Raw genomic sequence first — 21,711 nt, forward strand, 5'->3', positions numbered from 1 at the left:
TGTGCGGGAAGTGCGTCCAGCTGCAGCTCCTTTCAGACCACATTGCGGCACGGGAGCTGCGCATGGATTCACTCTGGAGCATCCGCGATGCTGAGGACATCGTGGGTAGCATGTTTAGTGAGTTGGTCACACCGCAGGTAAAGGTTACACAGGCAGATAGGGAATGGATGACCATTAGGAAGAGCAAGGTCACCTCGCTCCAAAACAGATGTACCGTTTTGGGTACTGTTGAGGGAGGCGGCTCATCAGGGGAAGGCAGCAGCAGCCAAGTTCATGGCACCAGGGGTGACTCTGCTGCACAGGAGGGCAGGAAAAAGAGTGGGAGAGCTATAGTGATAGGGGATTCTATTGTAAGAGGAATAGATATGCGTTTCTGCGGCCGCAATAGAGATTCCAGGATGGTATGTTGCCTCCCTGGTGCAAGGGTCAAGGATATTTCAGAGTGGCTGCAGGGCATTCTGGAGGGGGAGGGTGAACAGCCAGCTGTCATGGTGCATAAAGGTACCAATGATATCGGTAAAAAAACAGGATGAGATCCTACAAGCTGAATTTAGGGAGCTAGGAGTTAAATTAAAAAGTAGGACCTCAAAGGTAGTAATCTCAGGATAGTTCAGATGAATACGTGGCTTGAAGAATGGTGCAAGGGGGAGGGATTCAAATTCCTGGGACATTGGAACCAGTTCTGGGGGAGGTGGGACCAGTGCAAACCGGACGATTTGCACCTGGGCAGAACCGGAACCAATGTCCTCGGCGGAGTGTTTGCTAGTGCTGTTGGGGAGGGTTTAAACTAATATGGCAGGGGGATGGGAATCTATGCAGTCAGGCAGAGGGAAGTAAAAAGGGGGCAGAAGCAAAAGGTAGGAAGGAGAAAAGTAAGAGTGGAGGGCCGAGAAATCAAGGGCAAAATTCAAAAAGGGCCACATTACACCATAATTCTAAAAGGAAAAAGAGTGCTAAAAAAACAAGCCTGAAGGCTCTAAGTCTCAATGCGAGGAGCATTCGTAATAAGGTGGATTAATTAACTGTGCAGATAGCTGTTTACGGGTATGATATAATTGGGATTACGGAGCCATAGCTCCAGGGTGACCTAGGCTGGGAACACAACATCCAGGGGTATTCAATATTCAGGAATGATAGACAGAAAGTAAAAGGAGGTGGGTTAGCGTTACTGGTTAAAGAGGAGATTAATGCAATAGTAAGAAAGGACGTTAGCTTGGATGATGTGGAATCTGTATGGGTAGAGCTGTGGAATACCAAAGGGCAGAAAATGCTAGTGGGAGCTGTGTACAGACCACCAAACAGTAGTAGTGAGGTTGGGGATGGCATCAAACAGGAAATTAGGGATGCGTGCAATAAAGGTACAGCAGTTATCATGGAAGACTTTAATCTACATATAGATTAGGTTAATCAAACTGGTAGCAATACTGGGAGGAGGATTTCCTGGAATGTATAAGGGATGGTTTTTGAGACCAATATTTCGAGGAACCAACTAGAGAGCAGGCCATCCTAGACTGGGTCTTGTGTAATGAGAGAGGATTAATTAGCAATCTTGTTTTGCGAGGCCCCTTGGGGAAGAGTGACCATAATATGGTAGAATTCTTCATTAAGATGGAGAGTGACATAGTTAATTCAGAAACTCGGGTCATGAACTAAAAGAAAGGTAACTTCGATGGTATAAGACGTGAATTGGCTAGGATAGACTGGCGAATGATACTTAAAGCATTGACGGTAGATCGGCAATGGCAGACATTTAAAGATCACATGGATGAACTACAACAATTGTACATCCCTGCCTGGTGTAAAAATAAAACGGGGAAGGTGGCTGAACCGTGGCTAACAAGGAAAATTAAGGATAGTGTTAATTCCATAGAAGAGGCAAATAAATTGGTCAGAAAAAGCAGCAAACCTGAGGACTGGGAGAAATGTAGAATTCAGCAGAAGAGGACCAAGGGTTTAATTAGCAGGGGGAAAATAGAGTATGAGAGTAAGCTTGCAGGGAACATAAAAACTGACTGCAAAAGCTTCTATAGATATGTGAAGAGAAAAAGATTAGAGAAGACAGGAAATGGTGTTCGGGAAATTGATGGGATTGAAGACTGATAAATCCCCAGGGCCTGATAGTCTGCATCCCAGAGTACTTAAGGAAGTGGCCCTAGAAATAGCAGATGCATTGGTGGTCATTTTCCAACATTCCATGGACTCTGAATCAGTTCCTATGGATTGGAGGGTAGCTAATGTAACCCCACTTTTTAAAAGAGGGAGAGAGAAAACAGGGAATTGTAGACTGGTTAGCCTGACATCGGTAGTGGGAAAATGCTGGAATCAATTATTAAAGATGTAATAGCAGCGCATTTAGAAAGCAGTGACAGGATTGGTCCAAGTCAGCATGGCTTTATGAAAGGGAAATCATGCTTGACAAATCTTCTAGAATGTTTTGAGGATGTAACTAGTAGAGTGGATAAGGAAGAACCAGTGGATGTGGTGTATTTGGACTTTCAAAAGGCTTTTGACAAGGTCCCACACAAGAGATTAGTGTGCAAAATTAAGGCACATAGGATTGGGGGTAACGTATTGACGTGGATAGAGAACTGGTTGGCAGACAGGAAGCAAAGAGTGGGAATAAACGGGTCCTTTTCAGAATGGCAGGCAGTGACTAGTGGGGTACCGCAAGGTTCAGTGCTGGGACCCAGCTATTTACAATATATATTGATTTAGATGAAGTAATTGAATGTAATATCTCCAAGTTTGCAGATGACACTAAGCTGGGTGGCAGTGTGAGCTGCGAGGAGGATGCTAAGAGGCTGCAGGGTGACTTGGACAGGTTAGGTGAGTGGGCAAATGCTTGGCAGATGCAGTATAATGGGGGTAAATGTGAGGTTATCCACTTTGATGGCAAAAACAGGAAGGCAGAATATTATCTGAATGGTGACAGATTAGGAAAAGGGGAGCTGCAACGAGATCTGGGTGTCATGGTACATCAGTCATTGAAAGTTGGCATGCAGGTACAGCAGGTGGTGAAGAAGGCAAATGGCATGTTGGCCTTCATAGCGAGAGGATTTGAGTAAAGGAGCAGCGAGGTCTTGCTACAGTTGTACAGGGCCTTGGTGAGACCACACCTTGAGTATTGTGTGCAGTTTAGGTCTCCTAATCTGAGGAAGGACATTCTTGCTATTGAGGAAGTGCAGTGAAAGACTGGATCGACTAGGCTTATATTCACTGGAATTTAGAAGAATGAGAGAGGATCTCATAGAAGCATATAAAATTCTGACGGGATTGGACAGGTTAGATGTAGAAAGAATGTTCCCGATGTTAGGGAAGTCCAGAACCAGGGGTCACAGTCTAAGGATAAGGAGTAAGCCATATAGGACCGAGATGAGGAGAAACTTTTTCACCCAGAGAATTGTGAAGCTATGGAATTCTCTACCACAGAAAGTTGTTGAGTCTAGTTCGTTGGACATATTCAAAAGGGAGTTAGATGTGGCCCTTATGGCTGAAGGGATCAGTGGGTATGGAGAGAAGGCAGGAGTGGGGTACTGAAGTTGCATCATCAGCCGTGATCATATTGAATGGTGGTCCAGACTCAAAGGGCCGAGTGGCCTGCTCCTGCAACTATTTTCTATGTTTCTATGTTTCTAAGTGCTTTGAGATGACCGCTGGTCATGAAAGGTGCTATATCAATGCAAGTCTTTTTTTCTTTCTTTCTAAACTCACTGTGGATACATTGATAAAGTGGAGTGTAAATTAAATGGCTTTGAGATGTCCTGTGCACACTGAATACTGAGTGCAAAGACTCAATTGTATCTGTAATGAGAAGAGCGTGTATTATATTAAGTGGATGTTCAATCACTGGCCAATAAAGATGACTATGATTGGTTCTATTTGCAGGATGCCACATGGAAGGTTACCAGTAGTTGCTGTGTAAAAGATGATCAGGAATAGGCAGAGACCAAGAGAGTGTTCTTTAGATGAGAGAAATAAATGGGTAGAGGCCTCCCAATATGCATCATCCTCTGATACAAATAATGGACCATGTGATCTGCGATGGTATTACCTCTGCTTTGAGACAGGCTTTAAACTAATTTGGCAGGGGGAGGGTAACCAGGATGAAGCATCAGAGAGAAGAAACAATGTGCATAGAGGACTGGGAGCGACAAACAGCATTAGAATAAGCAGTAGTCCAGAAATAGGAGGGATCAAACAGGGGAGCAATGCAAGGCAGACTAAAGCAGGCTTGGAGTGCATGTGCGTAAATACATGGAGTGTGACAAATAAGGTTGGTGAGCTGCAGGTACAAGTTGCCTTTGAGGTTATGCTATAGTGGCAATAACAAAAATCTGTCTAAAAAAAGGGTAGGAATGGGAACTTAACATTCCTGGCTACAATGTATTCAGGAGAAATAGGGATGGAAAGAAAGTAGGGGACCGGCAGCAATGTTCCCCCTAATGTATGCAGGAGCACGACCACGCAACAATCGGGAGGTCCCGCACAGGACGCTCATAAGCCGTTGCCGCTAGAAGAGATACCATGAGTGGCTGCGCAGCAAGTTTAAAGGGACCACACACTCTCAAAAAAATTAGAGGGAATATTGGTTGGCAGTATTGATCAAAGATATTGTTACAGCACTGGAAAGGAATGATGTGCTTGAATGTTCAAAGACAGAGGGGCCAAAATTGGCTTCCACCCCATTTGGGTCGGATAATTAAATTTTTTTGCTGAATTACTGCCCCAATCGATGGGGTAGGGAATAGAGGGAAATTGCCCCCTTTTCTTGTCAAAAATCCATAAGGCGGTGTTTGGGGCGGCAGAGCTTAACTTAACTTAAAGCAGAACTTAAAGGGGAGGGACGCTGCGAGGACTATTTGGTGCCCACTGGGTCACCAGGGAGGGCTTCGGCCATGCCAGTGTGCCGGCACCCAACAGGCCAAATCTGTGGCCGCCATTGTCGGGCCAATCGCAGAGTCAGCTGACAATTAAAATAAAATGGCGGCCGCAGCAGTGCGCCCTCCCCTTTAAGGGCGGACATGCTGCCCAGCCACTGGCAGCTTCCAGCTGCGTGAAGCTGTCGGGGGCACCGACAAGCGGTGGAACGTTTAATTGAGGGCAATATCTCACCAAATAGTGAGAAGGAGCTAGAAGAGCAAACTTTCAGGCAAATTTCAGAAAGATGTAAAAACAACATAGTGATAATCAGGACTTCAATGATCCCAATAGAGACTGGGGGGAAACAGTGTAAAGGGCAAGGATGGGAAGGAATTCCTGAACTGCGTACAGGATGTTGGGATAGAAAGCCACATATCCAAGTTTGCTGATGACACAAAGATAGGCAACATTGTAACCAGTGTAGATGGAAGCATAAAATTACAAAGAGATATTAATAGATTAAACGAATGGGCAAAACTGTAGTAAATGGAATTCAATCAAGGCAAATATGAGGTCATCTATTTTGGACCGAAAAAGGACAGAACAGAATATTTTCTAAATGGTGAAAAACTAGAAACAGTGGAGGTCCAAAGAGACTTGGGAGTCCAGGTACATAGATCATTAGGATGAGTGGGCAAATGCATGGCAGATGAAGTATAATGTGGATAAATGTGAGGTTATCCACTTTGGTGGTAAAAACAGAGAGACAGACTATTATCTGAATGGTGACAGATTAGGAAAAGGGGAGGTGCAAAGAGACCTGGGTGTCATGGTACATCAGTCATTGAAGGTTGGCATGCAGGTGCAGCAGGCGGTTAAGAAAGCAAATGGCATGTTGGCCTTCATAGCAAGGGGATTTGAGTACAGGGGCAGGGAGGTGTTGCTACAGTTGTACAGGGCATTGGTGAGGCCACACCTGGAGTATTGTGTACAGTTTTGGTCTCCTAACCTGAGGAAGGACATTCTTGCTATTGAGGGAGTGCAGCGAAGGTTCACCAGACTGATTCCCGGGATGGCGGGACTGACCTATCAAGAAAGACTGGATCAACTGGGCTTGTATTCACTGGAGTTCAGAAGAATGAGAGGGGACCTCATAGAAACATTTAAAATTCTGACGGGTTTAGACAGGTTAGATGCAGGAAGAATGTTCCCAATGTTGGGGAAGTCCAGAACCAGAGGTCACAGTCTAAGGATAAGGGGTAAGCCATTTAGGACCGAGATGCGGAGGAACTTCTTCACCCAGAGACTGGTGAACCTGTGGAATTCTCTACCACAGAAAGTTGTTGAGGCCAATTCACTAAATATATTCAAAAAGGAGTTAGATGAGGTCCTTACTACTAAGGGGATCAAGGGGTATGGCGAGAAAGCAGGAATGGGGTACTGAAGTTGAATGTTCAGCCATGAACTCATTGAATGGCGGTGCAGGCTAGAAGGGCCGAATGGCCTACTCCTGCACCTATTTTCTATGTTTTCTATGTTTCTATGGATAGATACAGAAAATAATTAAAAAGACTAACAGAATGCTGGCCTTTATATTTAGAGGACTAGAATACAAGGGGGTAGAAGTTATGGTGTAGCTATACAAAGCCCTGGTTAGACCACACCTGGAATGCTGTGAGCAATTCTGGGCACCACACCTCAGGAAGGATATACTGGCCTAAGAGGGATTGCAGCTTAGCTTTACCAAAATGATACTTGGACTCCAAGGATTAAATTATGAGTAGAGATGACATAAACTAGGGTATATTGCCTGGAATTTGGAAGGTTAACGTGTGATTTGATCAAAGTTTTCAAAATATTAAGGAGAACTGATAGGGTAGATGGAGAGAAACTATTTCCATTGGTTGGGGAGTCTGGGACGAGAGGGCATAAGCCAGACCTTTCAGGAGTGAAGTTAGGAAACACTTTTACACGCAATGGGTAGCAGAAGTTTGGAACTCATTTCTGCAAATGGAACTTGATGCTAGGTCAATTGATAATTTTAAATCTGAGATTGATAGATTTTTGTTAACCAAAGGTATTAAGGGTTATGGGGCAAAGGTGGGTATATGGAGTTAGGTCACAGATCAGCCATGATATCATTGAATGGTGGAACCGGCTCGGGATACTAAATGGCCTAATCCTATTCCTATGTACTCAACTGGAGGAAGGCTAATTTCAGTGAGTTAATAAGGGGTTTGACCCAGGTGGATTGGAAACAAAGATTGGAAGATAAAACAGTAAATGAGCAACGGGAGGCCTTCATGGAGGAGATCGTTCGGGTACAGACTGGACACACTGCTATGAAAGGGCAAAGAAGGGCATCCGAAACTAGAGTTAGAAACATAGAAACGTAGAAACATAGAAACATAGAAAATCGGTGGAGGAGTAGGTCATTCGGCCCTTCGAGCCTGCACCGCCATTCAATGAGTTCATGGCTGAACATGCAACTTCAGTACCCCATTCCTGCTTTCTCGCCATACCCCTTGATCCCCCTAGTGGGACTACATCTAACTCCTTTTTGAATATATTTAGTGAATTGGCCTCAACAATTTTCTGTGGTAGAGAATTCCACAGGTTCACCACTCTCTGGGTGAAAAGGTTTCTCCTCATCTCGGTTCTAAATGGCTTACTCCTTATCCTTAGACTGTGACCCCTGGTTCTGGACTTTCCCAACATTGGGAACATACTTCCTGCATCTAACCTGTCTAAACCCGTCAGAATTTTAAAAGTTTTTATGAGATCCCCTCTCATTCTTCTAAACTCCAGTGAATACAAGCCCAGTTGATCCAGTCTTTCTTGATATGTCAGTCCCGCCATCCCGGGAATCAGTCTGGTGAACCTTCACTGCACTCCCTCAATAGCAAGAATGTCCTTCCTCAAGTTAAGAGACCAAAACTGTACACAATACTCCAGGTGTGGCCTCACCAAGGCCCTGTACAGCTGTAGTAACACCTCCCTGCCCCTGTACTCAAATCCCCTCGCTATGAAGGCCAGTTCCCTGGATGACTAAAGAAATTGAGATTAAAATGAAACAGAAAATGGAGGCTTATAATAAATGTCAGGTTAATAATGAAGTAGAAAATCAGGCTGAATGCAGAGAACATAAGAACATAAGAATTAGGAACAGGAGTAGGCCATCTAGCCCCATGAGTCTGCTCCGCCACTCAACAAGATCAGAGAGTACAGAGGAAAAAGTAAATAAGAATGGGAAAGGGAATGTATGAGAAAAGATTACCGGATAGTATAAATGGGAACACTAAAGTCTTTTATAAACATGTAAATAGCAAAATGATAGTCAAAGGAAACTTGGGGCCAGTTCTTTGAGGATGTAATAAGTAGGGGGGATAAGGGGGAACCAGTGGATGTGGTGTATTTGGATTTCCAGAAGGCATTCGATAAGGTGCCACATAAAAGGTTACTGCACAAGATAAAAGTGCACGGGGTTGGGGGTAATATATCAGCATGGATAGAGGATTGGCTAACTAACAGAAAACAGAGAGTCGGGATAAATGGGTCATTTTTCGGTTGGCAAATAGTAACTAGTGGGGTGCCGCAGGGATCAATGCTGGGGCATCAACTATTTGCAGTCTATATTAATGACTTGGATGAAGGGACCGAGTGTAATGTAGCCAAGTTTGCTGATGATACAAAGATGGGTGGGAAAGCAAATTGTGAGGAGGACACAAAAAATCTACAAAGAGATATAGACAGACTAAGTGAGCGGGCAAAAATTTGGCAGATGGAATATAATGTGGGAAAATGTGAGGGCGTCCACTTTGGCAGAAAAAATAGAAAAGCAAATTATAATAAAATTGCAAAGTGCTGCAGTACAAAGGGACCAGGGAGTCATTGTGCATGAAACACAAAACATTAGTACAAGTACAGCAAGTAATCAGGAAGGCAAATGGAATACTGGCCTTTATTGCAAGGGGCAGAGAGTATAAAAGCAGAGAAGTCCTGCTACAACTGTACAGGATATTGGTGAGGCTACACCTTGAGTACTGCATACAGTTTTGGTCTCCGTATTTAAGGAAGGATATACTTACATTGGAGGCTGTTCAGAGAAAGTTCACTAAGTTGAATCCGGAGATGAGGGTATTGACTTATGAAGATAGGTTGAGTAGGTTGGCCCTATACTCATTGGAGTTCAGAAGAATAAGAGGTGATCTTATCAAAATATATAAGATAATGAGAGGGCTCGACAAGGTGAATGTAGAGAGGATATTTCCATTTACAAGGGAACAAAAACTAGGGGACCATGGGGCCGAACTTGGTGGACTCACTGCCCGCTGCCGCCGTTTTCTGGGCGGTTTCCCCTCCGAGCGAGTTTGGTGGAGGCCTCCCACTAGTAGAGAGGGAAGACCGCTGGGTACCGTCCGCTGACGTCCGCTGACATGCAACGTGCGTAAGTGAACTCCCGCCCGCCGAGCTGCCAGTTTGGTCCAGGCAGGAGTCCGCTGCAGCAGGGGAAAAGAACGCCGCATGGACGGCAGACCTGCAAAAAAAGTCAGTAAACTTCTTGTCTTTATTTTTTTTCCAGCGATTCAGGTGAATGGGAGGTGAATGAAGGTTTCCAGTGTTTATTTTTGTTGTAACTTTTTATTTTTATCCCTCCCCCCACCAGGCCAGAATCAATCCTCGGTGGCACTTTGCCGAGGAATGCATTTGCCACCGAGATTGGGATCTCCCACCCGCTGCCACCCAGATTCATGGCGTAAGTCCTTCTTTTGCCGCCAGGCGGTCTTTCCAGAATTTTTTCATGAAAGTTCCACCCAAAGTACCATCAGGATCTCATTGGTCCTTTGGGTGGCACTTGGGCAGAACTTAGCTTCCACCAAGTTTGGGGCCATGGTCTCAGAATAAGGGGCCGCCCATTTAAAACTGAGATGAGGAGGAATTTCTTCTCTCAGAGGGTTGTAAATATATGGAATTGTCTGCCCCAGAGAGCTGTGGAGGCTGGGTCGTTGAATATATTTAAGGCAGAGATAGACAGATTTTTGAGTGATAAGGGAATAAAGGGTTATGGGGAGCGGGCAGGGAAGTGGAGCTGAGTCCATGATCAGATCAGCCATGATCTTATTAAATGGCGGAGCAGACTCAAGGGGCCAAATGGCCTACTCCTGCTCCTATTTCTTATGTTCTTAAGTTCTTATGTAAGGACATAAAAGGAAACCTCCTTATGGTGGCAGAGGGCATGGCTGAGTCATTTAATGAGTATTTTGCATTTGTCTTCACTAAAGAAGAGGATGCTGCCAATGTTACAGTGAAGGAAGAGGGGTAGAGAAATTGGATAGGATACAAATAGATGAAGAGGTGTGCTCAAAATAGGAAAGTCCAGATGGGATGCTGTCCCAGGTTGTTGTTGGAAGTAAGAGTGGAAATAGCAGAGGCTTTGGCCACACTCTTTCAGTCCTCCTTGAGTATGGGTGTGGTGCCAGAGAACTGGAGGGTTGCAAATGCTACAGCCCTGTTCAAAAAAGAGAGAGATCAATCTGGCAGTCACCCAACGTGCTGGGTAAACTTCTAGAGACCATAATCTGGGATAAAATTGATTGTCATTTGAAAGAACATGGTTTAATAAATGACAGCCAACATGGATTTGTTAAAGGCAAATTATATCTGCCTAAATAATGTAGAGGGTTGATGTTGTGTATATGGACTTTCAAAAGGCGTTTGATAAAGTATCACATAATAGACATGTAAGTAAAATTGAAACCCATGAGATTAAAGCGGCAGTGCAGCATGGATACAAAATTTGCTGAGGGACAGAAAGCAGAGAGTAGTAATGAACAGTTGTTGTTTAGACTGGAGGGAAGTCATGTACCCCAGGTGTTGGTATTGGAACCACTGCTCTTTTTGATATCTGTATCAATGACCTGGACTTGGGTATAGGGGCACAATTTCAAAGTTTTCAGATGACACAAAACTTCGAAATGTAATGAACAGTAAGGAGGAGAGGAGCAAACTTCAGGAGGACATAAAAAGACTGGCAGATATAGGGCAGATAAAATTTAGAGTTTATTAAAATTAAAAATAATGACATCGGGCCATAAGAAAAATCAAGCACTGGGGTTCATTTCGAGAGCACAATTCTGGTCTCATATTATAAAAAGGATATAGGAGCACCAGATAAGGTGCAAAAAGGATTTACACAGATGATACCAGAATTGAGAAGTTATACCTATCTTTTTGCCCGCCATAATGGAGGCTTAGCTGCCTGTTTAGTGCCTGAATATCGGGCGCGACGCCATTGAATTTCTAGGCCAACGTGTCTATCAAAATCTGTGATAAACTTCAATTCTATCAAGCTCTTTATATAACCACCATGCAGGACAGTCAATCACCTGTATAGCCTGAGTGTGTGAACCTTGTCATCCTTTAACGTCTCATATTTTGGAAGTCCAAGAACCTTAGTAAGCTGCTTGTCTCCTTTGTACCAGGTTACTTCTGGTTCTGGATTACCTGCCAGCAAATAAATAATTACACTATAACACTAAAAATACTTACATACATGGTAATCTAGAAAACACTTAAAAAACACAGCCCCTAAAAAACTGACAACTCAAAAAGCAACCAACACCTCAGATAATAAGCCTATAACCACGGCCACTGCTGTGTGATGACTTAAGTTGTTAAATTCTGGTTTTATTACATGGGATTCCAATATTTCTATGTGTTTTGGGAGAACATTTATCAATTTGCTCTTTTTTGTCTGCTGAAAACCAAAGCCAAAAGACATTTCTTACAGCATGTGGAAACAAATAGTTAAATCAAGAATGCAGTGGGACACAGCCTTATCGTAACTTAAGCTACAGGTATACCAAATATGTCGATCAATTGCAATGCAGAAAAAACTAAAGTATGTAAAAGTATTTTTTTTTGCAGTAGCAGATTTAGAAATATTTGAAAGCAGACCGAAGTACTAAAGATACAAAATATATATCCTATGGGGTGTGAAGCATGCTGCTTCAGCAAATCTTGATATAATTTTCGCACTCTTTTTGAGAATTTACCAGAATTCTGCTTTTGAAGCCAACAATATTTTTTTCTGTAAAAGTTATAGATATTTTACTAACTAAAGTGCTAGTTACAACCTACAACTGACTCTTGATTTTTTTTGTACTATTAGAAGGTAATAAACAGCGAGTTTAATAACTGATCAATTTAATAATGTAAATAATATGTTGGATCCCGCATATGGGATGGAGGAAGTTCTTTTGTTGCATGCCTTAGAGTCCTGAATGGTCTGCTTCCCTGTTGTGGGAGAAAAGGAGGAGGATTCGCAAAAGTATGGGGTATTCATGGTAGAGGCATAAGACTTGGAAGAGATTGCAGAGATAGGGTAAGATCCATGATACAGCCACATAATCCCATAGTTTATGGCTTCTCCACGTGGTTCATGAAACAGGAGATTGAAAGTCTTATTAAATGAAAGCAATTTAAGTGGGTTCCCCTGAGCTTCAACGATGCTCTATGACCTCTTATAAAGCCAGAACCACCTCCTAAAATGTGGTTTGTTCCTATCTGGCTACTTCAAAGCATCCAATATGTGTGTCATAACAATCCAAGAAACCACTGATGTCAATCAAATTGATGAGTAGTTTTCAGGTTCGTAGGATTCTCTTTCTTGTCGATGGAAACCACTAGTGCTCTGGACATTGAGGGTATTCATGTTTCAAACAGAATTATATTCGCCAGACTTAGAAGATGTTACTCTGAAGAAAGTCGGTGGTTCTGAAACTTTGTTCAAGACCATTGTTATTCTCCATCTTTTGCAATCAAAGACTGACTATTAGTTGCATGTATCACTTCCCTGACTATATTTTAAATCCCTCTCTCTTGTGCATTTTACATCCGTCTCTACTACATATCATCTATTGGTACATTTTACATCACTCAGTCTCTCCAGTTCAATTTCCACAAGCAATCTCTATTTCTCTATTATAGGATGGGTGACAGCCATGGGCAATATTTCCTCTTTCAAGAGATATAGGTTCAGTAAGGAGACTGTCTCCTCGCTTGTGAGCATAATGTGCTACTTCATGTATGTAAGATGTACTTCTGGGATATTGGGCAGTAAAGGGTGCACTCCGGGATCATGAATTCCGCTTATGGGAGTGACCGATGACACGGAACCTGAGAGAATATTTAGTGAAATGACTGAAAATTGTGTAATTGGTGGAAATTTTGGTTGGATCTCTGAATGGCACATGTAGACCAAAGGCGATTTAAAACATTTAAAATGTAAAGTTACAGTAACACAAAATGAATGTTGACAATTGTGAAAGATTTAGACAGAGACTGAGGCACATTCTTTAACTGTAGAAGAAAATGATAGGGAGTGGACGTTCTGATTAGAAATGTTGAAACAGGAGGCTGAGAAAAAAAAGTAATGTAGAGGAAGAATAATGATATAAGCAGAAAAATAAAGAAAATCACACAGTTAACACCTTCAGCAGAAGGCAAGAGAAACTGCAGCAGAATGAAACTAGTGAGATGGAGAGAGGGTATTTGCATTACTTTGAACTGGCAGAGAAAGGCATATTGACAGTTGATCTGGGGGAAATTATTTCCTCATAGTGGAGGGGGTAAACAGCAGTGAACACAATTTAAATATTAGGTAGTTAGAAGGAGAAAGGAATCAGGCAGAGCCTTTTCACCCAAATGATGGCGGAGCCCAGGACGTGAGTGCAAAATACAAAGCTGAAGCGTTTGCAACCATCGTCAGCCAGACGTGCTGAGTGGATGATCCATATCAGCCTTGTCGTGAGGTCCTCACCATCACAGAAGCCCGTCTTCAGCCAATTTGATTCACTCCACATGATATCAAGAAATGGCTGAGCGCACTGGATACCGCAAAGGCTATGGGCCCTGACAACATCTCAGCTGATGTTGAAGACGTGCTCCATAACTAGCCGTGCCTTTAGCCAAGCTATTCCAGTACAGCTACAACACTGGCATCTATCCGACAATGTGGAAAGCTGCCCAGGTATGTCCTGTCCACAAAAAGCAGGACAAATCATCAGCAAAGTGTTGGAAGGGGTCGACGACAGTGCTATCAAGCAGCACTTGCTCACCAATAACCTGCTCAACGATACCAAGTTTGGGTTCCGCCAGGACCACGTGGCTCAAGACCTCATTACAGCCTTGGCCCAAACATAGACAAAAGAGCTGAATTCTAGAGGGAGTTGAGTGACTGCCCTTGACATCAAGGCAGGATTTGACCGAGTGTGGCATTGAGGAGCCCTAGTAAAATTGAAGTCAATGGGAATCAGGGGGGAAAACCCTCCACTGGCTGGAGTCATACCTAGCACAAAGAAAGATGGTTGTGGTGGTTGGAGATCAATCATCACAGCCCCAGGACATCACTGCAGGAGTTCCTCAGGGCAGTGTCCCAACCATCTTCGGCTGCTTTATCAATGACCTTCTCTCCATCATAGTGGGGCTGTTCGCTGATGACTGCACAGTGTTCAGTGCCATTCGCAACTCCTCAGATAATGATGCTGTCCATGCGCACATGCAGCAAGACCTGGACAACATTCAGGCTTGGGCTGATAAGTGGCAAGTAACATTTGCCCCATACAAGTGCCAGGCAATGACCATCTCCAACAAGCAAGAGTCTAACCACCACCCCTTGACATTCTGCAGCATTACCATCGCCGAATCCCCCACCATCAATATTCTGGGAGTCACCATTGACCATAAACTTCACTGGACAAGCCACATAAATACAACAAGAGCAGGTCAGAGGCTGGGTATTCTGTGGCAATTATCTCACCTCCTGACTCCCCAAAGCCTTTCCACCATCTACAAAGCACAAGTCAGGAGTGTGATGGAACACTCTCCACTGGATGAGTTCAGCTCGAAGAACACTCAGGAAGCTTGACACCATCCAGGACAAAGCAGCCCACTTGATTGGCACTCCATCCACCACCTTAAACGTTCACTCCCTCTATCACCAGTGCACCATGGCTGCAGTGTGTACCATCTACAAGATGCACTACAACAACTTGCCAAGGCTTCTTCAGCAGCATCTCCCAAACCCACGACCTCTACCACCTAAAAGGACAAGGGTAGCAGGTGCATGGGAACACCAGCACATCCAAGTTCCCTCCAAGTCATACACCATCCTGACTTAGAAGTATATTGGTGTTCCTTCATTGTCGCTGGTCAAAATCCTGGAACTCCCTCCCTAACAGCACTGTGGAAGTACCTTCACCACATGGACTGCAGCGGTTCAAGAAACATAGAAACATAGAAACTAGGTGCAGGAGTAGGCCATTCGGCTCTTCGAGCCTGCACCGCCATTCAACAAGATCATGGCTGATCATTCCTTCAGTACCCCTTTCCTGCTTTCTCTCCATACCCCTTGATCCCTTTAGTCGTAAGGGTCATATCTAACTCCCTCTTGAATATATCCAATGAACTGGCCTCAACAACTCTCTGCGGTAGGGAATTCCACAGGTTAACAACTCTCTGAGTGAATGGTTCACTACCACCTTCTTGAGGGCAATTAGGGATGGGCAATAAAAGCTGGCCTTCAAGTGATGGCCATATCCCATGAACGAATAAAAAAAAACGCAAAAGGCTATGGACATATAGAATAGGTTACAGGGAATACCATTGAAAGAATGTTATGAATGGGTTCAAGGAGCAACGAGATATGTTTCTGGAGAGAGTATTTTCATGGAAAGAGTGAAACGTGGTTTGGTTGAGTTGAGATTGGTTTCTTGGGCCTAATGTCCTTTTCTTGTTTATGTAATCTTAAAATATTTTAGTATTTTGTTTAGCAATATATTTTACATTTTCTAAACAAGATGCTGATTTCAAGATGGTGTGTAAGATATGAACATCCATGAACTAAGATAGTTAGAATTGGCTATTTTTAATAACCAAATTATTGTACCAGCTTAGTTTACACATGAAGAATGGTCACTTCATTAAGGTATCCTACCCAGAAAAAGTCAGTGTATTTCAGGAGAGGAGAATATTCAGAAAAAAATCTGCAATATAAAGTGTTTCTAAATGACCTTTGTGTCTGACTGTCAAGTGTGCTGAATTTGCAGTTTGTTTATTTTGCAATTATTTAATTCATTGTGCACCACTGTAATAACATAGGTTCATTTCCCTCAGGCTCGAATAAGTTGCAAAAATGAGAATGGCTTTATCTTAGCCGGCTGGATTTAATTTGAATCTTATCAGTAGAGTTAAAAAGATTATATTCTTGGCCATTGCAATACCCAGTTCTCCAAGTGAGGTCCTTTCTAATAATTTTGCAATTATTTTGATATCGCAGTAGGTCGTTGTGGATCCTGCTCGTTCATCCATGTTTTGTGCAAAGCCCCCTGTTAAGACTCCAAATTATAGGAAGCATTCTCTATAAGGATTATGGAAATTTATAACGTACAATGGAAAACATAGAAACATAGAAAATAGATGCAGGAGTAGGCCATTCGGCCCTAAGAGCCTGCACCGCCATTCAATAAGATCATGGCTGATCATTCACCTCAGTACCCCTTTCCTGTTTTCTCTCCACACCCTTTGATCCCTTTAGCCATAAGGGCCATATGCAACTCCCTCTTGAATATATGTAACAAACTGGCATCAACAACCCTCTGTGGTAGAGAATTCCACAGGTTAATAACTCTCTGAGTGAAGAAGTTTCTCCTCATCTCAGTCCTAAATGGCTTACCCCTTATCCTTAGACTGTGTCCCTGATTCTGGACTTCCCCCAACATCGGGAACATTCTTCCTGCATCTAACCTATCCAGTCCCGTCAGAATTTTATATGTTTCTATGAGATCCCCTCTCATTCTTCTAATAACGACCCAGTCGATCCAGTCTCTCCTCATATGTCAGTCTTGCCATCCCGGGAATCAGTCTGGTGAACCTTTGCTGCACTCCCTCAATAGAAAGAATATCCTTCCTCAGATTAGGAGACCAAAACTGAACACAATACTCCAGGTGAGGCCTCACCAAGGCCCTGTACAGCTGCAGCAAGACCTCCCTGCTCCTATACTCAAATCCCCTAGCTATGCCATTTGCCTTCTTCACCACCTGCTGTACCTGCATGTCAACCTTCAAGGACTGATGTACCATGACATCCAGGTCTCGTTGCACCTCCCCTTTTCCGAATCTGCCACCATTCAGATAATATTCTGCCTTCATGTTTTTGCCACCAAAGTGGATAACCTCACATTTATCCACATTATACTGCATCTGCCATGCATTTGCCCACTCACCTAATCTGTCCAATCACCCTGTAGCCTCACAATCACTCCTCACAGCTCACACCGCCACCCAGCTTAGTGTCATCTGCAAACTTGGAGATATTACTCTCAATTCCTTCATCTGAATCATTGATGTATATTGTAAATAGCTGGGGTCCCAGCACTAAGCCCTGCGGCACCCCACTAGCCACTGTCTGCCATTCTGAAAAGGACCCGTTTATAGAAACGTAGAAACATAGAAAATAGGTGCAGGAGTAGGCCATTCGGCCCTTCGAGCCTGCACCGTCATTCAATGAGTTCATGGCTGAACATGCAACTTCAGTACACCATTCCTGCTTTCTCGCCATATCCCTTGATCCCCCTAATAGTAAGGACTACATCTAACTCCCTCTTGAATATATTTAGTGAATTGGCCTCAACAACTTTCTGTGGTGGAGAATTCCACAGGTTCACCACTCTCTGGGTGAAGAAGTTTCTCCTCATCTCGGTCCTAAATGGCTTACCCCTTATCCTTAGACTGTGACCCCTGGTTCTGGACTTCCCCAACATTGGGAACATTCTTCCTGCATCTAACCTGTCGAAACCCATCAGAATTTTAAATGTTTCTATGAGATCCCCTCTCATTCTTCTGAACTCCAGTGAATACAAGCCCAGTTGATCCAGTCTTTCTTGATATGTCAGTCCCGCCATCCCGGGAATCAGTCTGGTGAACCTTCGCTGCACTCCCTCAATAGCAAGAATGTCCTTCCTCAAGTTAGGAGACCAAAACTGTACACAATACTCCAGGTGTGGCCTCACCAAGGCCCTGTACAACTGTAGCAACACCTTGCTGCCCTTGTACTCAAATCCCCTCGCTATGAAGGCCAACATGCCATTTGCTTTCTTAACCGCCTGCTGTACCTGTATGCCAACCTTCAATGACTGATGTACCATGACACCCATGTCTCGTTGCAGCTCTCCTTTTCCTAATCTGTCACCATTCAGATAATAGTCTGTCTCTCTGTTTTTACCACCAAAGTGGATAACCTCACATTTATCCACATTATACTTCATCTGCCATGCATTTGCCCACTAACCTAACCTATCCAAGTCACTCTGCAGCCTCATAGCATCCTCCTCGCAGCTCACACTGCCACCCAACTTAGTGTCATCCGCAAATTTGGAGATACTACATTTAATCCCCTCGTCCAAATCATTAATATACAATGTAAACAGCTGGGGCCCCAGCACAGAACCTTGCGGTTCCCCACTAGTCACTGCCTGCCATTCTGAAAAGTACCCATTTACTCCTACTCTTTGCTTCCTGTCTGACAACCAGTTCTCAATCCATGTCAGCACACTACCGCCAATCCCATGTGCTTTAACTTTGCACATTAATCTCTTGTGTGGGACCTTGTCGAAAGCCTTCTGAAAGTCCAAATATATCACATCAACTGGTTCTCCCTTGTCCACTCTACTGGAAACATCCTCAAAAAACTCCAGAAGATTTGTCAACCATGATTTCCCTTTCACAAATCCATGCTGGCTTGGACCTATCATGTCACCTCTTTCCAAATGCGCTGCTATGACATCCTTAATAATTGATTCCATCATTTTACCCACTACTGATGTCAGGCTGACTGGTCTATAATTCCCTGTTTTCTCTCTCCCTCCTTTTTTAAAAAGTGGGGTTACATTGGCTACCCTCCACTCGATAGGAACTGATCCAGAGTCTATGAAATGTTGGAAAATGACTGTCAATGCATCCGCTATTTCCAAGGCCAGCTCCTTAAGTACTCTGGGATGCAGTCCATCAGGCCCTGGGGATTTATCGGCCTTCCATCCCATCAATTTCCCCAACACAATTTCCCGACTCATAAGGATTTACCTCAGTTCCTCCTTCTTACTAGACCCTCTGACCCCTTTTATATCCGGAAGGTTGTTTGTGTCCTCCTTAGTGAATACCGAACCAAAGTACTTGTTCAATTGTTCTGCCATTTCTTTGTTCCCCGTTATGACTTCCCCTGATTCTGACTGCAGGGGACCGACATTTGTCTTTACTAACCTTTTTCTCTTTACATATCTATAGAAACTTTTGCAGTCCGTCTTAATGTTCCCTGCAAGCTTCCTCTCGTACTCTCTGCTTCCTGTCTGTCAACCAATTCTCTATCCACGTCAATACATTACCCCCAATACCATGTGCTTTAATTTTGCACACCAATCTCTTGTGTGGGACCTTGTCAAAAGCCTTTTGAAAGTCCAAATACACCACATCCACTGGTTCTCCCTTGTCCACTCTACTAGTTACATCCTCAAAAAAGACTAGAAGATTTGTCAAGCATGATTTCCCTTTCATAAATCCATGCTGACTTGGACCGATCCTGTCACTGCTTTTCAAATGTGCTGCTATTTCATCTTTAATAATTGATTCCAACATTTTCCCCACTACTGATGTCAGGCTAACCAGTCTATAATTCCCCATTTTCTCTCTCCCTCCCTTCTTAAAAAGTGCTGGTACATTAGCTACTCTCCAGTCCATAGGAACTGATCCAGAGTCGATAGACTGTTGGAAAATGATCACCTGTGCATCCACTATTTCTAGGGCCACTTCCTTATGTACTCTGGGATGCAGACTATCAGGCCCTGTGGATTTATTGGCCTTCAATCCCATCAATTTCCCGAACACAATTTCCTGCCTAATAAGGATATCCTTCAGTTGATCATTCTCGCTAGACCCTCGGTCCCCTAGTATTTCGGGAAGGTTATTTGTGTCTTTCTTCGTGAAGACAGAACCAAAGTATTTGTTCAATTGCTCTGCCATTTCTTTGTTCCCCATTATAAATTCACCTGATTATGACTGCAAAGGACCTATGTTTGTCTTCAATAATTTTTTTCTCTTCACATATCTATAGAAGCTTTTGCAGTCAGTTTTTATGTTCCCAGCAAGTTTCCTCTCGTACTTCTAATTTCCCCCTCCTAATTAACCCCTTTGTCCTCCTCTGCTGAATTCTAAATTTCTCCCAGTCCTCAGGTTTGCTGCTTTTTCTGGCCAATTTATATGCCTCTTCCTTGGATTTTACACTATCCCTAATTTCCCTTGATCCCCCTCAGTGAGGAACATACAGTACAGATTGATTTCATTGTTTAATGACATCAAAAAAGTTTGTATTATTTACCAGACACTGTGCAGGAGAGTTGGACATCAATGTCCTCGACCACTTTCTGAGACTTCAAGGTGGAGATAAAGCGAGGAGATGATTCTGCAACGAACTCTGCTGACATTTTGGGAAGCATGCCTAAAGTTAGAAAATGAACAACAGAACAAATGAAAAACAGTGCATTACTGTTGAGATAGGATGCTAAAATTTACGGGAAGGTCAGTCCCACACTTTTTCCTCATATGTCTCTACCTTTTAAGTACCTTTGCTATGCATTTACTGCATGAATCTATAACAATAGTCTGTTAGAAACATAGAAACATAGAAAAATAGGTGCAGGAGTCGGCCATTCGGCCCTTCTAGCCTGCAGCGCCATTCAATGAGTTCATGGCTGAACATGCAACTTCAGTACCCCATTCCTGCTTTTTCGCCATACCCCTTGATCCCCCTAGTAGTAAGGACTTCATCTAATTCCCTTTTGAATATATTTAGTGAATTGGCCTCAACAACTTTCTGTGGTGGAGAATTCCACAGGTTCACCACTCTCTGGGTGAAGAAGTTTCTCCTCATCTCGGTCCTAAATGGCTTACCCCTTATCCTTAGACTGTGACCCCTGGTTCTGGACTTCCCCAACATTGGGAACATTCTTCCTGCATCTAACCTGTCTAAACCCGTCAGAATTTTAAATGTTTCTATGAGGTCCCCTCTCATTCTTCTGAACTCCAGTGAATACAAGCCCAGTTGATCCAGTCTTTCTTGATAGGTCAGTCCCACCATCCCGGGAATCAGTCTGGTGAACCTTCGCTGCACTCCCTCAATAGCAAGAATGTCCTTCCTCAAGTTAGGAGACCAAAACTGTACACAATACTCCAGGTGTGGCCTCATCAAGGCCCTGTACAACTGTAGCAACACCTCCCTGCCCCTGTACTCAAATCCCCTCGCTATGAAGGCCAACATGTCATTTGCTTTCTTAACCGCCTGCTGTACCTGCATGCCAACCTTCAATGACTGATGTAATTTACTTGCAACAAACAGATTCAAAATTCAAGTATTTTACCACAGAATGTTTGGGGAGAAAGAGCAAGAAAACAATGGCCTCATCCATGCCTTTGTTACCTCCATGTTTGACTATTCCAATGCTGTCCTGGCCAGCCAACCATCGTCCATCCTTCATAAAATTAAGCTCATCCAAAGCTCTACTGCCTGTACGCTGACTCGTATTAAGTCCCATTCATCTGTCACTCCTGTATTCGTTGACCTACATTGGCTCCTGGTCCAGCAACACCACACATTTTAAATTCTCATTCCTTGTGCTCAAATCTCTCCATCGCTTTGCCCTTCCCTATCTCTGTAACCTCCTCCAGGCCTACAACCCTCAAAACTCTGCGTTCCTCCAACTCTGGCCTCTTATGCATCCCCGATTTCCACCACCCTTCGATTGA

The 21,711-nt window shown here is 43.5% G+C and overlaps 2 protein-coding genes across 4 annotated transcripts in view; one reads left to right on the top strand and one right to left on the bottom strand.

Annotated features, from left to right (window-relative positions):
- alpk2 (alpha-kinase 2) overlaps nt 1-21,711 on the bottom strand; it is a 97,569-nt gene that overhangs the window by 54,627 nt on the left and 21,231 nt on the right. Inside the window, exons 2-3 of the mRNA XM_070867815.1 lie at nt 20,288-20,407; nt 11,247-11,364 (exon numbers count right to left, since the gene is read on the bottom strand). Coding sequence (XP_070723916.1) covers nt 11,247-11,364; nt 20,288-20,405 — 236 coding nt within the window. The 5' untranslated portion in view covers nt 20,406-20,407. The remainder of the gene's footprint in view (nt 1-11,246; nt 11,365-20,287; nt 20,408-21,711) is intronic.
- Nucleotides 1-21,711, top strand: part of LOC139239187 (mucosa-associated lymphoid tissue lymphoma translocation protein 1-like) — a 237,785-nt gene that overhangs the window by 4,988 nt on the left and 211,086 nt on the right. Inside the window, exon 1 of one of the 3 annotated variants that reach the window (XM_070867835.1) lies at nt 20,325-20,487. The exons of the other annotated variants lie outside the window; for them this stretch is intronic. The gene's annotated coding sequence lies outside the window, so the exon portion shown is untranslated. Of the gene's footprint in view, nt 1-20,324; nt 20,488-21,711 lie in introns of those variants that run through there. 3 annotated transcript variants of the gene reach the window in all.

The sequence above is a fragment of the Pristiophorus japonicus genome, chromosome 2 (assembly GCF_044704955.1).
Source record: "Pristiophorus japonicus isolate sPriJap1 chromosome 2, sPriJap1.hap1, whole genome shotgun sequence".
Classification (NCBI taxonomy): Eukaryota; Metazoa; Chordata; class Chondrichthyes; family Pristiophoridae; genus Pristiophorus; species Pristiophorus japonicus.